The 15,027-nt window shown below is 40.4% G+C and overlaps 1 protein-coding gene and 1 non-coding gene across 3 annotated transcripts; both read right to left on the bottom strand.

Annotated features, from left to right (window-relative positions):
* Positions 1-932: 932 nt before the first annotated feature.
* Positions 933-11,776, bottom strand: LOC120746177 (ly6/PLAUR domain-containing protein 1-like). Of its 2 annotated transcripts, XM_040051493.1 has the most exons (5): positions 11,470-11,776; positions 8,143-8,277; positions 7,756-7,818; positions 4,627-4,887; positions 933-2,254 (listed from the first exon to the last, which is right to left on the bottom strand). In XM_040051493.1, exons 1-4 carry the CDS (start codon positions 11,516-11,518, stop codon positions 4,652-4,654), a joined length of 483 nt encoding a protein of 160 aa, XP_039907427.1. In that variant the 5' UTR covers positions 11,519-11,776; the 3' UTR covers positions 933-2,254; positions 4,627-4,651. The 2 variants fall into 2 exon arrangements, with proteins under 2 accessions (XP_039907427.1, XP_039907428.1); XM_040051494.1 differs by lacking the exon at positions 7,756-7,818.
* Positions 11,777-14,692: 2,916 nt separating this feature from the next.
* On the bottom strand, positions 14,693-14,765 carry trnar-ccu. The gene has a single exon. It is a non-coding gene; the product is annotated as a tRNA-Arg (tRNA).
* Between the last annotated feature and the right edge of the window lie 262 nt (positions 14,766-15,027).

Genomic DNA, 15,027 nt, shown 5'->3' with positions numbered 1-15,027 from the left:
GTTTTACGCAGAATGTCTTGCTGTTGGCAGAGGTCAGAGGAGAATGACCATACTGCTTCCAGCTGACAGGAAGGGAACAGCAACTCAAATAACCACTCGTTTCAACCAAGTTATGCAGAAGAGCATCTCAACAGCAGCAGAAGACCACGCCAGGTGCAGCTCCTGTCAGATAAGATCAGGAAACTGAGGCTACAATTCACAGGGGCTCACCAAAATTGGACAAAAGAAGATTAGAAAAACGTTGCATGGGCTGGTGAGTCTTGATTTCTGCTGCAACATTCACACGGTAGGATCAAAATTAGGTGTGAACAACATGAAAACTTGGATCAGCCTGCTTTGTATCAATTCAGTCTGCTGGTGGTGTAATAGTGTGGGGGATATGTTTTTAGAAAAAGTATAAAGTGGCCAATGAAAACATTTGTAATGTGCGTGACATTTGTCAGGGGCAGATTTGATAGGTTCAGACTAGCAATTACAATGCAAACACTTGACGACATGCGGACATGCTGGTCTCGATAAATGTCCAGACTGTCTCAGTGCTTATTGGACAAATTTGACCACACTGACCAAGACTAAAGCCGAGGACATTTCCCTATCCATAAATTATAAATTTTAGTTTGTTTTATAAGCACACAATATTGTTTGTTTGTTTTTATTGTTATTTCACTTAAATACAATTTCTAATCACCTATTTTTAGCTTCTAGTGTCGTTTTAATGAATTATTATTGCTTTGGTCAGAAGTCTTGCAATTTCTTGACAATTTCCCCGCCTTAAATTGTCTTAATTACATAGACCAAGAAGTTTCCAAAAAGTAACAGAGTTATTATTAAATGTTTAATATTTTGCGCTCCATTATCTGTTAAACTTCTTAGTTTTCAAACACAAAGTGAACGAGCTCTTAGAGTGAAATCACGACGTCTTGCTGCTTAACGGCAGTTTTTCTGCAACATTTCTGCAACATTTATTTACATCACATATCAGCAAAATACAGTGTTACTCTTCACAGAAGATCAATAAAAAGACAAAAGTTTATCAGATGGCCCGTCTCTGACACAGCTTTTTCAAATCTAGAAATAATAAACTCAAGTATGCCTTTCCTCTTGACGTTCTTGAACTGCAGTTTCTTGTCCTCCGCTCTCCTCGGGACCGTTAAAACCTTCATGTGTGGCATTAAAATACAGCGCCGGAGTGTCTGCATCGCCGTCCACAGCACATTCACCACAGAATAAATACGATACGGTACAGATAGCCAACGCAAGCAGCAAAACAAATATCCGTGATAAGAATAAATAGGCAAACAGATCATTTAGAGGCAAATATAAATGCAGAAATTTTCTAAAATGCTCATCTGAACACTGAAATATGAGAATCAAATCAGGTTTCAGTTATGAAATTTGTTTTACAGCATGCAGAGGGAACCATGATTTTGGGGCCATGAAGGATACTTAAAGGGAAATATGACAGAGATCACCTGAAGCAAGTCTCGAGTGAGAATTTTATTTGTACTTATATTTTTTTCTTATTATTCTGCACTATGTAATATGAAGGTTATGAGACAATTTAATAGATCATTCTACACAGGAATATTAATGCCTACTAATAGTGCTTTATATCGCAGAAGCAACCCTATGATTGAGAACGCAGAAACAAAGAGAAATGACGGTTGATAGTGGAGAATAAGCATAAATGTGAAAGGAAGGTGCAAGAGAGCTGGGAAACCTTCAACTTGTTGCCTCAGTCAAAGTGCAGTCTTCACGGTAACATATGAGAAATAAAACTAAAGTTTGGCTTCGTAAGGTCAAATCTGTGTATTCAGAGCATAAACAGCTACAGCATCGACAGGAAAATGAAACCAGCAGCGCCGTTTCAAACCGTAAGACCAGAAAATGAAAAAGCTCAAAAGTATTATAACCTCCACCAGCACTTTTTTTTTTACAGCATCTAATAACCAGAAAATAACTTGAGACCAGCTTCTTCACATAAACACTCCACTTCACAAAAAGCCAAAAGAGAAAAAAAAAAAAAGAAAAGGAAGAAAAAAAGGCGAGAGATGCCTCAGCCGCATCCTCTTCAAACCCGAGCAATCAATGATTCACAAAGCTCTGTATGCTTTCACTTCTCTGGGGTTTCAGTGTCACTCTCAGCGGTTACGCCATTTTATCAATAACACTGACAGTTTTCCATAAAGCTGAGAAGCTACGAAGCCGATGTGGTGTCCAAATCTCCTCGTAAGGTCCAGACCCCGGGATGAACCTGTGGCAACAAAAAGCACATCGTATGTTTTTGTTTAAAAAGAAAGAAAGAAAGAAAAAGAAAACACTATCTTAAAACAGTAACTTTGAAACCATTTCTGTGTGTGTTTAGTCTTTTCACCTTCATGCTAAATATCTCACAGCCAGTGAACTCAGGCAACACATACGATCCAACACTCGCTGTTTTGTTGAATTTTGGTTGAAATCAGGGCTTTGTGCACTCCACTCACATTCATTTATTAAAAGATGAGAAAAATTATTTGTTTAGGGCCTCCAAACTGTTGCAAAGCAAGAAAAGCAGTTATCACTGTAGAGAGCAGCATTAAGATTTCCCTTAGCTAATTTAAGAGTAATAGATTGAGGACATATGCTAATTTGCTTTCTAGTGCATATCAAATGAGACGATTGATACTAGTCTCACATCTGCCCATTGCGTTTACAGCCAGATGGTAGTTAGCTCAGCTAATCACTGGAAAAAAGGGGAAAACAATCCCCCTCGCTCTGTCTAGAAGACAAGAGTCACCTACCTTCACTTCTAAAACTGTCAAAATGACATAACAAGACTTATTTGTTTAATCTGTTAAAGAAGCACAGTGTCCTTTGTCTCCCAGGTCAGGTTCCTCTCATAGCTTCCAGGTTTTGTGCACAACTAAGACAACCTGTTGTGAGCTATAACTAAAGCAGGAGCGGGCAACTCCATGCCTAGAGGGCCGGTGTCCTGCAGGTTTTTGAATGAACACAGCTGATTTAAATGGCTAAATTACCTCCTCAACATGTCTTAAAGTTCTCCGGAGGCCTGGTAATGAACTAATCATGTGATTCAGGTGTGTTGACCCGGGGTGGGATCTAAAACCTGCAGGGACACCGGCCCTCGAGGCCTGGAGTTGCCCACCTCTGAACTAAAGCATTAACTCACACTTGATCAGCTTTACCTAAAAGAGGGCCGACAAAAGGTCCTGTACCTAGTTTAGCTCCATCTCTCTGTGGTGAAGCTACAGGCTGAGCTCATACACTGTATATATAAGACGGATGGCCCACCATAACATTACCCAGTGATTTGTAGACTATCCATTGAGGCTTTGAGTTCGGTACTTCATCCCTTGCAGTACTGTCCATACCTTTAATCATGCTTAACTCGAAGCCAAGGAAAAACCAACCACATGGAGAGCAGTTGCTGGAGGTTGCTGATTTTTACCAGGAGAAATTGGTAGCAAAGAGGGTGCTGTGCCAAAACTTCCTTGAGATTGCTTTGGCTGCTAGCAGACTGCTGTGGATACCTGTGGTTTACACGGAAGATGCTGACCTGTCTGCAAACACTTACCAACTACTTCCCAATCTTTAGTAAAATTTGCAAAAGATGCAAACCAGACACAGAGAATCTTTGCCTTCAAAGTAAATGTTGTACCTTTTTGATGCAAGCAACACATTAAAAAAGGAGATACTTTTATTTGGTCATTGCATTTCTAGTTTCCAATGCATTATTTGTAGTTTTCCCACTGTTTGATTTGTTTGCAGATAAGTCAGTGTCTCTCATGTCAGCTACTGACAATCCTGGCAAACGGCTAGTGACTAAAGCAATCAAAAGGAGACCTCTTTGAATGCTACCAACAAAAGCAATCATGATCTCACTGGTTTAGGAATACAGATTCTTCCCTTGGCACCGGTGGTTGCCAGATGGTTGCAGACTGGTCCCTAACTGAGGTTTTAATAAAACTGAAATGATGGAGTGTCATAAAAATTAAGTTTTACTGAAAAGAAACAAACCAAAGCTTCTTCTTTTTTTTCGATGTGGGGGGGAGATGCTTTGAGCATGTGTATATCTGATTTAAAGGTACTCGGGGGACTGGCTTCCTTTTGCAGTGACCTTCAAGTGGCCATTCAAGGAACTGGGGTTTTTGTTACTTAGGCTTTATTTTAGAAGTAGAAGTTCAGCAGCAATAGATCACTGGCTCTGCAGTAGGGAATATCCCTGTTTATATCACCTATTTATGGAAAAATATACTCCGCATGAATGATGGATGCACTTTCCTTGTGTGCAAGGTGAGAGCAAAGCAAAAGTGTCTGAAACCTGCATTTTTTTTAATGGCCCCCACGGGGAAATTTGTAAAAACCCTTTGGTTTTTGCAGAAATCTGTGGATAAATGTCTCTTGGCCCTGACTTGAGTAATTACTGTCGTGTTTGATAAGCTCAGTGCCTCAGTCATTTTGGGTCACACTGATTTAAAAAAAAACCCAAAAAAACATTAAATCTACCGTCATATTATCCCCTCGCTTATGTGGTTTTAACACCATGCTTTCTTTTACAAACTTGACTTTAATTCTGATTGGAAAGGTAAATTCTTTTAAATGGTTTAGACAGAAAACAAACTGTACAGCGAAGTTGTGGCGGGAACATCATCTACGTCAGTAGGAGGAGCAGCAGTGCGAGCAGGAAAAGAAGAAGAGGCCGGTTCGTCTGCAGGGTGGTCGTTGCCGCCGAGTTGGTGGGACGCTTCCTCTTGGGGCCGTTGCAGAGTGGGGTGTTGCAGCAGGAGATGCAGACTGAATTCAACCTGCCGGTGCAGAACTGCTGGTAGCCAGAGGAGGCAATGAGGCAAGCCCCAGAGGATGCACACGATTTCCGATAATGTATCCCTGAAAATAATAATCAAGAGCTCTCTAAATGTTTCCAGTGTTCAAACAGAAAAAATAGTAAAAATAGTAAAAGAGATTCCAGTAGTTGGAAATGCATTTAACAAAAGTTGCAAAGAAATGTGGATTCATTGTCCCTGCTGTAATAAGATTGCTTAGACTCAACTTATAAGAGCTGCAGTACTTTATTGCACTATTTGGACTTTGAAAGTACTGATTTCCTGTCTCCTTTTATTAACTAACGTTGTGCGGTGAGGGACAATTTGTTTCTGCGATGTGTTGGAAAAATGCTTTTTATTCACTCTGCACTTTCTGACTTCTTTATCAAGTAACCTTTCTCTATCTGGTACCTATTGCTGTTATTTGTTATGTTTTTCTACGGTATGCTTGATATAGGAAGCATTTTGTCATCTATGTGGTATTGTTACTGTATTATTCATGTGGTTGTTTCTGTTGTCTGCAAATGAAATATTCCTTTGCTGGACAATAAAAAAGTGTGGATTAAATCAAATTCAGATAAATTCAATTTCTGCAGCAGGAAGTTCCATTAAGTGGAAAGGCAGGAAAAATGTGCATCTTAGCATTTTTCCCCTTGATAGTGCTTGTTTGGTATGTGGTAATAAGGCACATGTTTCTACAGAACTGCTTCTCTGTCTGTCAAGGTAAAGCCTAAAATTACTATCTGAGGCAATGCTATGAGGGATCAATGTTTTACTCAAGGACACCACGCAAGGCTACTTTGTTGCAAGCACTGAACCTGTAAACTTCCAATTATAAGACACTTCATCAAGCCACGTGCTGTCTGAGATTTGACAACTAATAGGAAAAATCTGATAAGCCAATCAATGATAACTTTGTTATCTGAAGGGACTTTTGCAGGTAGCTGCAAACATAATATTGACAGTCTGTAAAAATAAAGAATATTTTTACTTCAAATACTAGGCTGCAAACATGTTAGGGAAAGCTAATGCACAATACCGTGTAAAGATGGCTGGAGTAGTTGAAAAATAAACATCCCCAAATTTAGTAAAAATTGAGCAAAAACCAGATTACAGTCACTAATGTTGGTTTAATTTCTGATTTGCATAATATCAGAAATTAAACTGATATTAATATATATATATATAATAACATAATTGTTAAGGCAGGAAAAACATTTACACAATAAAATGATAATTAATGATGTGCTTTAGCCTTGGATTAATTATATTAATATCAGTAGTACAACAGAAGATTTTTCTTTCTTTTTTTTAAAATCGAGCTATATGTAAATCCAACAAAGAACAGGTTACTGTTGACAGTTGTAGCTCAGATTCTAATAGCATTTTGCACAAGCTCCCAATCAGGTCTTTAAATAAGAGTGAACAAGGCAAACTGATAGCTAATGACTGTTTGGGCCTTAGAAGCAGTGTTACAAAAATATGTTTGATACTAGGTTAATTAATATCTAGATTAAATAAAAATACATTTATTACATGGAAGAAATTGAACTAAAGGAACAGGACTGAATAAAACTAAAAATGTTTTTTTCCCAACACTATAATAGAAAAGACTTTTAGAAGAACTAGCCGTTGTCTGTGCACATTTTTTTGATTATGTTAGCTGGGGATGCTAAAGTGTAAACGTCCTCAAAATGTAATGAAAATCACGTTAATAATTTCTGTTTAGAAACTGAGAGCACCTTGGATCTTTCACAGCTCTTTAAATAAGATTTAACTCAACAACCTTAAAGTTAATGATGAGCTTTGGTCTTTGAAGAAATGCTATGCTAATACTTTTCATACTTGGCTATGCTAGTTAGCCAAACAGATGTTAGCAGATAAATGTACAGATAAATATTTTATGGAAGCTTGATTTTGCTACTGAATTTTAATTATTTAGTTTTACCATCAATAAATTAAAATGTTAGATAGCATCTCAAAAAAAAAAAAATAACTTGAAATTTCGAATTAGATATGCCAAAATTTTAACTTGAAATTTTAAGATACTCAGTAAGTTCAAATTTTGAGATAGCTCAAAATAATATTCTGGTGCACAAAACAAATTAAACTTCCTACCTTATACTGCTCTGGATGTGAAATAAAAGTTCAAACGCTACACCCGTATTGTGGTTGTATCCACTTTTCCTTTTATTATTTCATATTTATACATTTTTAGACAATAAATGGAGGTTTGTTAATCATTTTTTTGCATTTTCTACCACATGACCCCTGGTAGGTTTCCTAGTTTGGAATTTTAAAAAAATGTCTGCTTAAAAAATTGTCCCACCTCTTTTCCAAACTGTCAGTTTTTTTCACTCTATAGACTGAGCTATTTTATTTCCTGTAAGGCGGCACAAAACTAATCTAATCTTATGTCAGTGGCAGCTGAATGAAAGCCTCTTGTCTTTGACAAATGAGCTGAATGAAGTAGTTTCAGTCAGCTGGGGTTTTGGATCAGCAAAACAACATCACAATACAAATAAGGCTTATGTGAAAACGAGCCTGCAAATAAAATAAAAGCAATGGATGGGAACGTTTATGTAGGTTTACAACTGGAACATTTTTACACACTGTACCACAGCCCAGTGTCCCCTCTGTGATACCGAGTCCTACACCAGAATCAGCCTACACATCAGTCAGTGCTTCTCTTTTCCTTCAAAGCAGAGCAAAGGAACTAAATTACAGATAACAATATCTATTTCACTGAAAATCACAGGAGATTGCTCTTTTGGACCAGTCAATAAGACACAATGATTAACAGGTATTTTGGGATGGAAGAAGTTGGGTATCCTTGGGTACTTTCTTTTTTGTCACTAATGACAGAGAAAATTACACACATCTGCAAACATCACAGTTAATTTAAAGAGTTGTTTATGTAGGCTCCACTTACGTGACTCGAAAATAAAAGTCATGCTACGACCAAAACGAGCGTAGTCAATTACGGCAGCCTCACCTAAATGGCAGAGAAGAAAACTTAAGAAGTCACGTTCTCTCTGAGCGATGTGTTTTCAGTTTCATCTCTGGTTTCCAGACGGTCACCTTCCTTCTTTCTACTGATAAACAGAAACTCTATCTTTGTACTTTTGGCTGGCTCAGACTGTGCATTAATCCCAGTCTCTCAACCTTTATGGACTCTGTTCTGGAGCGAGTAAAGGAATGAGAAAACCAAGAAAGCCATTCCTCCATCAAGCAAACATAATTCTGTAATCTCTGTAACGTTGGGGCCTCTACTGAGGCATTGCCAGACTTCATGAGCTAACAACGAGAAGCGGCTTACCATCAGATTTGACCAGCACCTCCTTCTGGCACATGTCCTGTACGTTGACGGTACAGTTGACGATGTACTCTGGCGTGGAGCAGTCATTGTGCTTCATCTCCTCACACTGGTAGCACTGAATCTGAAGGTTATCTCCTGCCACACAGAGTGGAAGCAGAAATGTTCAGTTATTGCAGGACTTTTTTTTGTTTCCCGCCCTATAGAGTTCTTCACGTGGATAATCAATCCTCCCGTCACAGCTTGATAAGCAAAGGAATGCGTTTAACATTTGTTTTTTTGTCAAATGTCAAAAGCGCGGAGCTTAAAAAGGTGGCTAGATTTTTTTATCTTGTGAAGAAAATGAGAAAGATAGGCCTAGCCACTGTTTCCAAGAGGTTTGCAAACTCAAGATTAGCAGCAGGTGGAATCTTAGCTTCCTGAGAGATCGGTTGAATAAACTTTAATATTACTTATTGATACTTTAAAGACTTAAAAATATGCCCATAAGCTGCATTCTTCTATTATGCACCACTGAGTGATAATGAATGATGCTCTGTGATTAATGTGACTGTGCAAAGCTATGAAATTTCAAGCAATATGATTTTTTAATTTTCCAATCATTACCTAGAACTTGAATCTAGCGTTTGAGTCCATCAAACGATCAGAAAAAGTGTTTACTGAGGTCGTAAACCAAGGAGAGTGTGTACAATCTGAAAAGCAAAAGCAGTCACCCCCTGCTGGCCATTAAACTAAGTCACTTGGTCCACGAGTATTGCCTGCTTTTAAACTCATTTTCAGTCCCAGTTTAACTTAACAACGAGTGTCTACAGCCATCTGTAAAACACGGTGGAGGCTCTGTCATGGTTTGGGGCAGCGTTTCAGCCAGTGGTGTTAGAGATCTTGTCAAAATGAATATATTTTGAACACAGAAAACTACCGTCAGATTTTGATCCACCATGCAAAACCATCTGGAAAGTGTCTAATTGGCAACAGCTACATTTATTTGATTGACTGGCCTCTCCAGAGCCTGGACCTCAGTGACTCAGACAACAGGGTTTTTCACACCTCCCCCTCCTCTCAGTGGCGTTATGCACCATAGCAACTGGCCACCACAGGTGTGTGGTGATGTCACCCTTTCTCCCTCACTGTAAACCTCATCATGGCTGAACCTGTGGGTGTGTACGGGCTTCAGCCTGTCCTCTTCAAACAGCAGCTTTAAAGCAAGTCAGGATAGCCGTTATTCGTCATATGAACAGCACAGGTGACGACTGATGAAGTTTGCCAGACTTTTCTCAAGTTTGAAGCTGCTCTTCACAGGACTATTTTTCTTGGATTATTGATAATTGTTCACAGTATCTGTGAATCAGGGCTGTATGTTTATTTCATCCCCTGTGTTCTCCCAGAGTTGAGCAATAGATGCTTGTACAGATTTTAGCACATATACCATTTGTTCAACGGTATATTTGCTCCAAACATGACTAATGGCGCTCCACGAGAGCGCTCTGTCATCTTTTTATCTCCCGCTGGGTGTTTTGACTTTCGCCTACAAGCAGATGGACAGTGACAAGGTCTCCTGACTGCACGAAGCACATAAAAGCACATGTTTTTCTTTGCTCTCTTTTATTGGATGTCTCGAGTGTCAGCAGAGAGGTTATAAATTCACACAGAATAAGCCGTAAAGAAAACACATCAGCAAAGCTCAGAGTGGCTGTTCTTAATTCCCTGGTAACCCGTGGATTTTATAGCTGATAAAACTCCATTTACAACACAAAGCTGCCGCGTTAAATGTAATCTGCCAGTGCATAGATGACCCATCTGCATCCTCATCCCCTGAGGTACTAAAACCAGAGTCCAGATTGCTACTGCAACCTCTTGTAAATATACAAAATGCACTTTTATGTGGGTTTTTGCCAATTTCATCTGCTGCTTCTTTTAACTTACCAGCAGAGGCACCTGCAGACCCCACAGGAGCTGTTCAAAGACCTACTCGGTCCTCATTTTTCAAATAAATCATTCTGTTCTTTGCATGTTCTCTGTGGAGCTTTAAAGGATCAGCTCTAATTTAAAAGGTGGACTGGACTCCGTCAGTCATCGCAGATGCAGCAGACATATTTCTTTTGCAGTCATCAAGCTAAATCGTGAGGATTAATTTGAAATACATATATTCAGCCTTTATTTTGAAAGAGCACCATAGGCCTTTATTAACTTTTATACTGTATGAGAAAAAATGAGCCCAGAAATCACAAAAATATTTATTCTTCTCCTATTGCCAGAAACCTTGAGATGCCTCATGCTCTGCAGAGATCTGCACAAACCGTGAGGCAAAAAGAAAGCGAGTGTAAGTAAACATATGAATTAGACATCACAGTGCCCACAATGACGTTGTAGTCCTGTTTAAGTGACTGCTACGGTTGGAAATCAGATGATCTACAGACTCAGTGCCACCTCTCTGCATCATAACTAAAAGCAAAGTCTATAAATTTATATAATCAAATCTCAGCATTTTTCATCAGATAACTGCGTATGCTCACTTACTGCTCCGTGCCAGGATATCTTCATCAGAGCAGCTCAAAAATCCATCCCTGTAGAAACGCCTGCTCTAAACATCCCACTCAAGCTTATAGATATCACTGGTGCAATCATTTAAATGGCAGCAAGCATTCACCTCCAACTTTAAAGGTCCTCATATCATATCCACCACCACAACACCACCCTAAAACATTTAAACCAAGCAAAACCTGCAGACTCCTGAAATCAGGACACCAGGGCAGCATCCAGCTCCCGAGCTCTGCTCATCACTTCTAGAAAACTGCTCCAAATCCCCCGTTTTCTTAGTTCCGCTACAGAAAACAGAAGCTGATAAGAAAAACAAACCACATCCTTTTTGCTACTTCTATATCGCCATCCTCTGAACTCCAATCACCTGACGCACTTCGGAACAACTAAATACTATCAGCGCGATGTGGCAGAAAGTCATGTAGCAGCAGGGAACAAGCGGCTCGCACTTTTAAAGGGCGTCATTGGCGTGGATCTGTGTTACTATCGTTCCCACTTTGCTCCAAAATGAGCTCGGGGTGTGTGAGGTGTGGGGTGGGGAAGGGGGGCACTCCTTCTCCAAAACCATAAATCCTTCCTGCTGTTTCTCCACTTATCTAAAAACATCTGGAAAGATTCTCTTTTTTATTCTTTATCTATTGGCACAAAGACGAGTCTTCAAAATGTTACACTGGCTATAAAGTAAAGTTCATCTCGACTGGCTCTAAACGAAGTCTGCATTTCCTCTCTGTGCGTGGACATGACTTATATCTTCATATGAGACCACTGCGGTCTCCCCAAAGTTGCACCTACCCGCATCGAGGAGGACTCCGAGCAAAGTCGCGAAAACGAGCAGACGCATTCTCTCCCAAATGATGCTCGGAGGGGAAACATGAGACCAAGAGAAGAAGAATGGGGGGACAAACACGCGTGGACTCCCTCAGGTTGTTATAAGACAAGGAGGTCGACCCGCCGCAGAGGCAGCCCGGACTCGGATCCGCTCATCCTCCCGGCTGACTGAAGTGACAGCGAAGAAAAAGAGAGAAAAGAGAGAGAGGGGAGGAGAAGTAGTAGAAGAAGAAGCTCCTGCCCGCAAAGTGCGCGTCTCCTCTCCACGCAGCGCGACAGGAGACAGATCCGGAGCGCAGAAATCGTAAAGCGCAGCCACGTGACTGGAGCGCACAGTTGGCGTTTCCATTTCTCATCCTGTGCCCGCGCACTAATTGCGCATCATTACTTGTTATCCTCTCACCGTGACTCTTTCTCGGCGCTGGCGTGTGGATTTGGATAACAAATAAAATCCCCCGTGCGCAAAACTTGGATTGGCGCGTTTTGGTGCTTCCTAACAGCTCGCCAGAATATTTCAGTGAATGGAGTCCGTAGCCCCCGCAAAGGAAAACACTTTCCCCTCGTCTGCTTTTAAGATCTTTCAGTCACGTCAGACTCTCAGTGGCCTGGATCACATAAAACACGCACGCGACGTGTATGTTTTTTAATGGCGTAAATAGTCCGCGTGCAGACGCACATTTTAATATTAATTAATGTAACTGAGTCAGCTCTAAGGTGGGGTGGAGGGCCACGGTGCGTTTACTATTACTCTTATTCACGCCATGTAATCGCCATGAACTTATATTAATGACGTATCATGTGATCATTTTACTTTAGAAAATAAAAGATGTAATGTGAACATTTTTATCTGCGTGCGCGTGTGTGTCACTGAATGCATTTAATTCCGTTTTATTTATATCGCACCAAACAATCACTTTACACCGTGAAGTAAAGACCCTACACTAATAGATTGATTTATCTATTGATAATTATCACTGAATCACTGTAACTGTACCTGCCTGTGTGCACTGAGCTAAACTTTGTTATTTAAGTAACGTCTGTCAGTACAAACTACACAGAGCAGAAAAATGTTATCTTTACAATTAAATTAACTCAGGCAATCCATCTTTTTAAAACAAACAAACAAACAAACAAAAAAACGACAACAACAACTATCATCTAGTTTTGGATTCTAAGTACATACACAGAATACTCAGAGGAGAAGATTGTGCCATCGCTGTTGCTCCAGTGTTTCCCTCCGCTGCAGGTGTTAGGGTCCTGAGCTTATTAATCTGTGCTCAATACACCTGTGAACACCACTGTTGGTGAACATGTGGCTAATTAAGTCATCAACTACTTCATTAGGTCCACCTGTTTAATGCAAATATCTAATTGGCCAATCACATGGCAGCAACTCGAGGCCCTCAGGCACAGCCTGCTGAGGTTCAAACTGAGCATCAGGATGGAGAAGAAAGGTGATTTAAGTGTGAATGTGTCATGGTTGTCGGTCGGAGTGTTGGGATTTCCCCACACAACTATCTTTAGGTTTTAATAATAATAATAATAATAATAATAAATTTTATTTATGAGCGCCTTTCAAGTCACCCAAGGACACTTTACAATAGGATAAAACACTTAGTAAAACAATGGCAGAATAAGAACAATGAAACAAAAGCACAAGATAAAATTAACAAACAGTGGGTTCACAGTGAATATGCAGATTTGAACAGATGAGTTTTGAGTTGGGATTTAAACTGGGGGAGAGAACCAATGTTTCTTATTTCTGGGGGCAGAGAGTTCCACAGCCTGGGAGCAGAGCAGCTGAAAGCTCTGCTTCCCATGGTGGTGAGGCGGAAGGAAGGTACAGCAAGCTGGATAGAAGAAGAAGAACGAAGTGAACGGGCAGAACAGGTAGTGGTTAACAGGTCAGAAAGGTAAGGAGGAGCGAGGTTATGAATGGCCTTGAAAGTGAGCAGAAGAAGTTTGAATATTATCCGGAATTTCACAGGGAGCCAGTGAAGTTCCTGAAGAACAGGGGTGATGTGCTGGTAGGAGGGGGTTCTGGTGATAATGCGAGCAGCAGAGTTCTGAAGCAGTTGAAGCTTATGGAGGGATTTTGGGGGGAGACCATGCAGAAGAGAATTGCAGTAGTCGGGAGGTAACAAGACTGTGGACAAGAATGGACGTAGACTGGGTGGAAAGAGAAGGAAGCAATCTGTTAATGCTGCATAGATGGAAGTAGGCAGAACGGGTGAGATTATTGATGTCAGATTTATAGGACAGTGAACTGTCTAGGATGACACCAAGGCTCTTAACCTGAGGAGAAGGGAAAACTGTGGAGTTATCGATGGTGAGTGAGAAATGGTTCGCCTTCAAAAGGAGGATCTCAGTTTCATCCTCATTACAGAGAATGTGCTGTAAAAGAGACAATATCCAGTGAGCAGCAGTTCTCTCAGTTAGAATTCTTTGTTGTTGACCAGCTTGGTTCAAGCTGGTAAAAACAGGCAATACTAACTAAACTAACCACTTTTTGCAACTACAGTATGCAGAAGAGCATTTCAACAGGAGCAGAGGGTCACTCCTGACATCAACCAAGAGTCGTCTTATTCTTCTTCTCTAAAAACAGGAAACTGAGGCTACAATTCAAATTCACCAAAACTGCATAACAGAAGATTGGAAAAATGTTGCCTGGTCTGATGAGTATCAATCGCTGCTGCTACCTTCAGATGTTTTCAGAATTTGGCATAGACATTAAAACATGGATCCATCCTGCCTCGTATTAGTGCTGCTGGTGGCTGCTTCCAGCAGGATAACACACCATGTCACGAGCTTAGATCATCTCAAACTGGTTTCTTGAACATGATAATGAGTTCAGTGTTCTCAAATGGTCTCCACAGTCGCCAGATCTCAGTCCTATAGAGCGCCTTTAGGATGCTAGATGGACAAATCTGCAGCAACTCAGCGATGACATCAAGTCTATAATAGACCAAAATCTTTGAGGAATGTTTCAAAGACTTTGATCCACGAAGAATAAAGACAGATCAGAAGCGAATAAAGGGACACATCAGTGCTAGAAGTGGCAAAGTCAGCGTTTGTATACGAGGACAGCAAGGTGGCTGTCTGAAAGTGCTAGCAGAGGATGGTTTTGATCCGTTGACCACTGGGTTATGGGCTCAGCACGCTTCCGCTGTGCCACTCTGCTGGACAGCACCCCAGATGGGACTTGAACCCACAATCCCTGGCTTAGGAGGCCAGTGCCTTATCCATTGGGCCACTGGAGCTGCACACAGGAGCTAGCAGGTACAAGCAAGGTTTAACTTTAAAGGCCACTTAGACATGTTAGTGTTTGTGTGCCAGATTATTACTTGTAAAATTAACCCGTCTTTTATGGAAGACTTTTATAATCACTTGATTACTGCTCCATTTTATTATTTAATTGACGTTGGCTTTGGCTTCCGGACTGTTTGCAGGTCTCTGAAACTCACTTTGAGAACTTGAACTACTTTTCAGTTTTTGAGACATATTTTCAGTGCTGTGAAAATC

The sequence above is a fragment of the Simochromis diagramma genome, unplaced genomic scaffold (assembly GCF_900408965.1).
Source record: "Simochromis diagramma unplaced genomic scaffold, fSimDia1.1 OVJJ01000107.1, whole genome shotgun sequence".
In the NCBI taxonomy this organism is placed as follows: domain Eukaryota; kingdom Metazoa; phylum Chordata; class Actinopteri; order Cichliformes; family Cichlidae; genus Simochromis; species Simochromis diagramma.
This window is presented reverse-complemented; position numbering and strand designations above follow the sequence as displayed.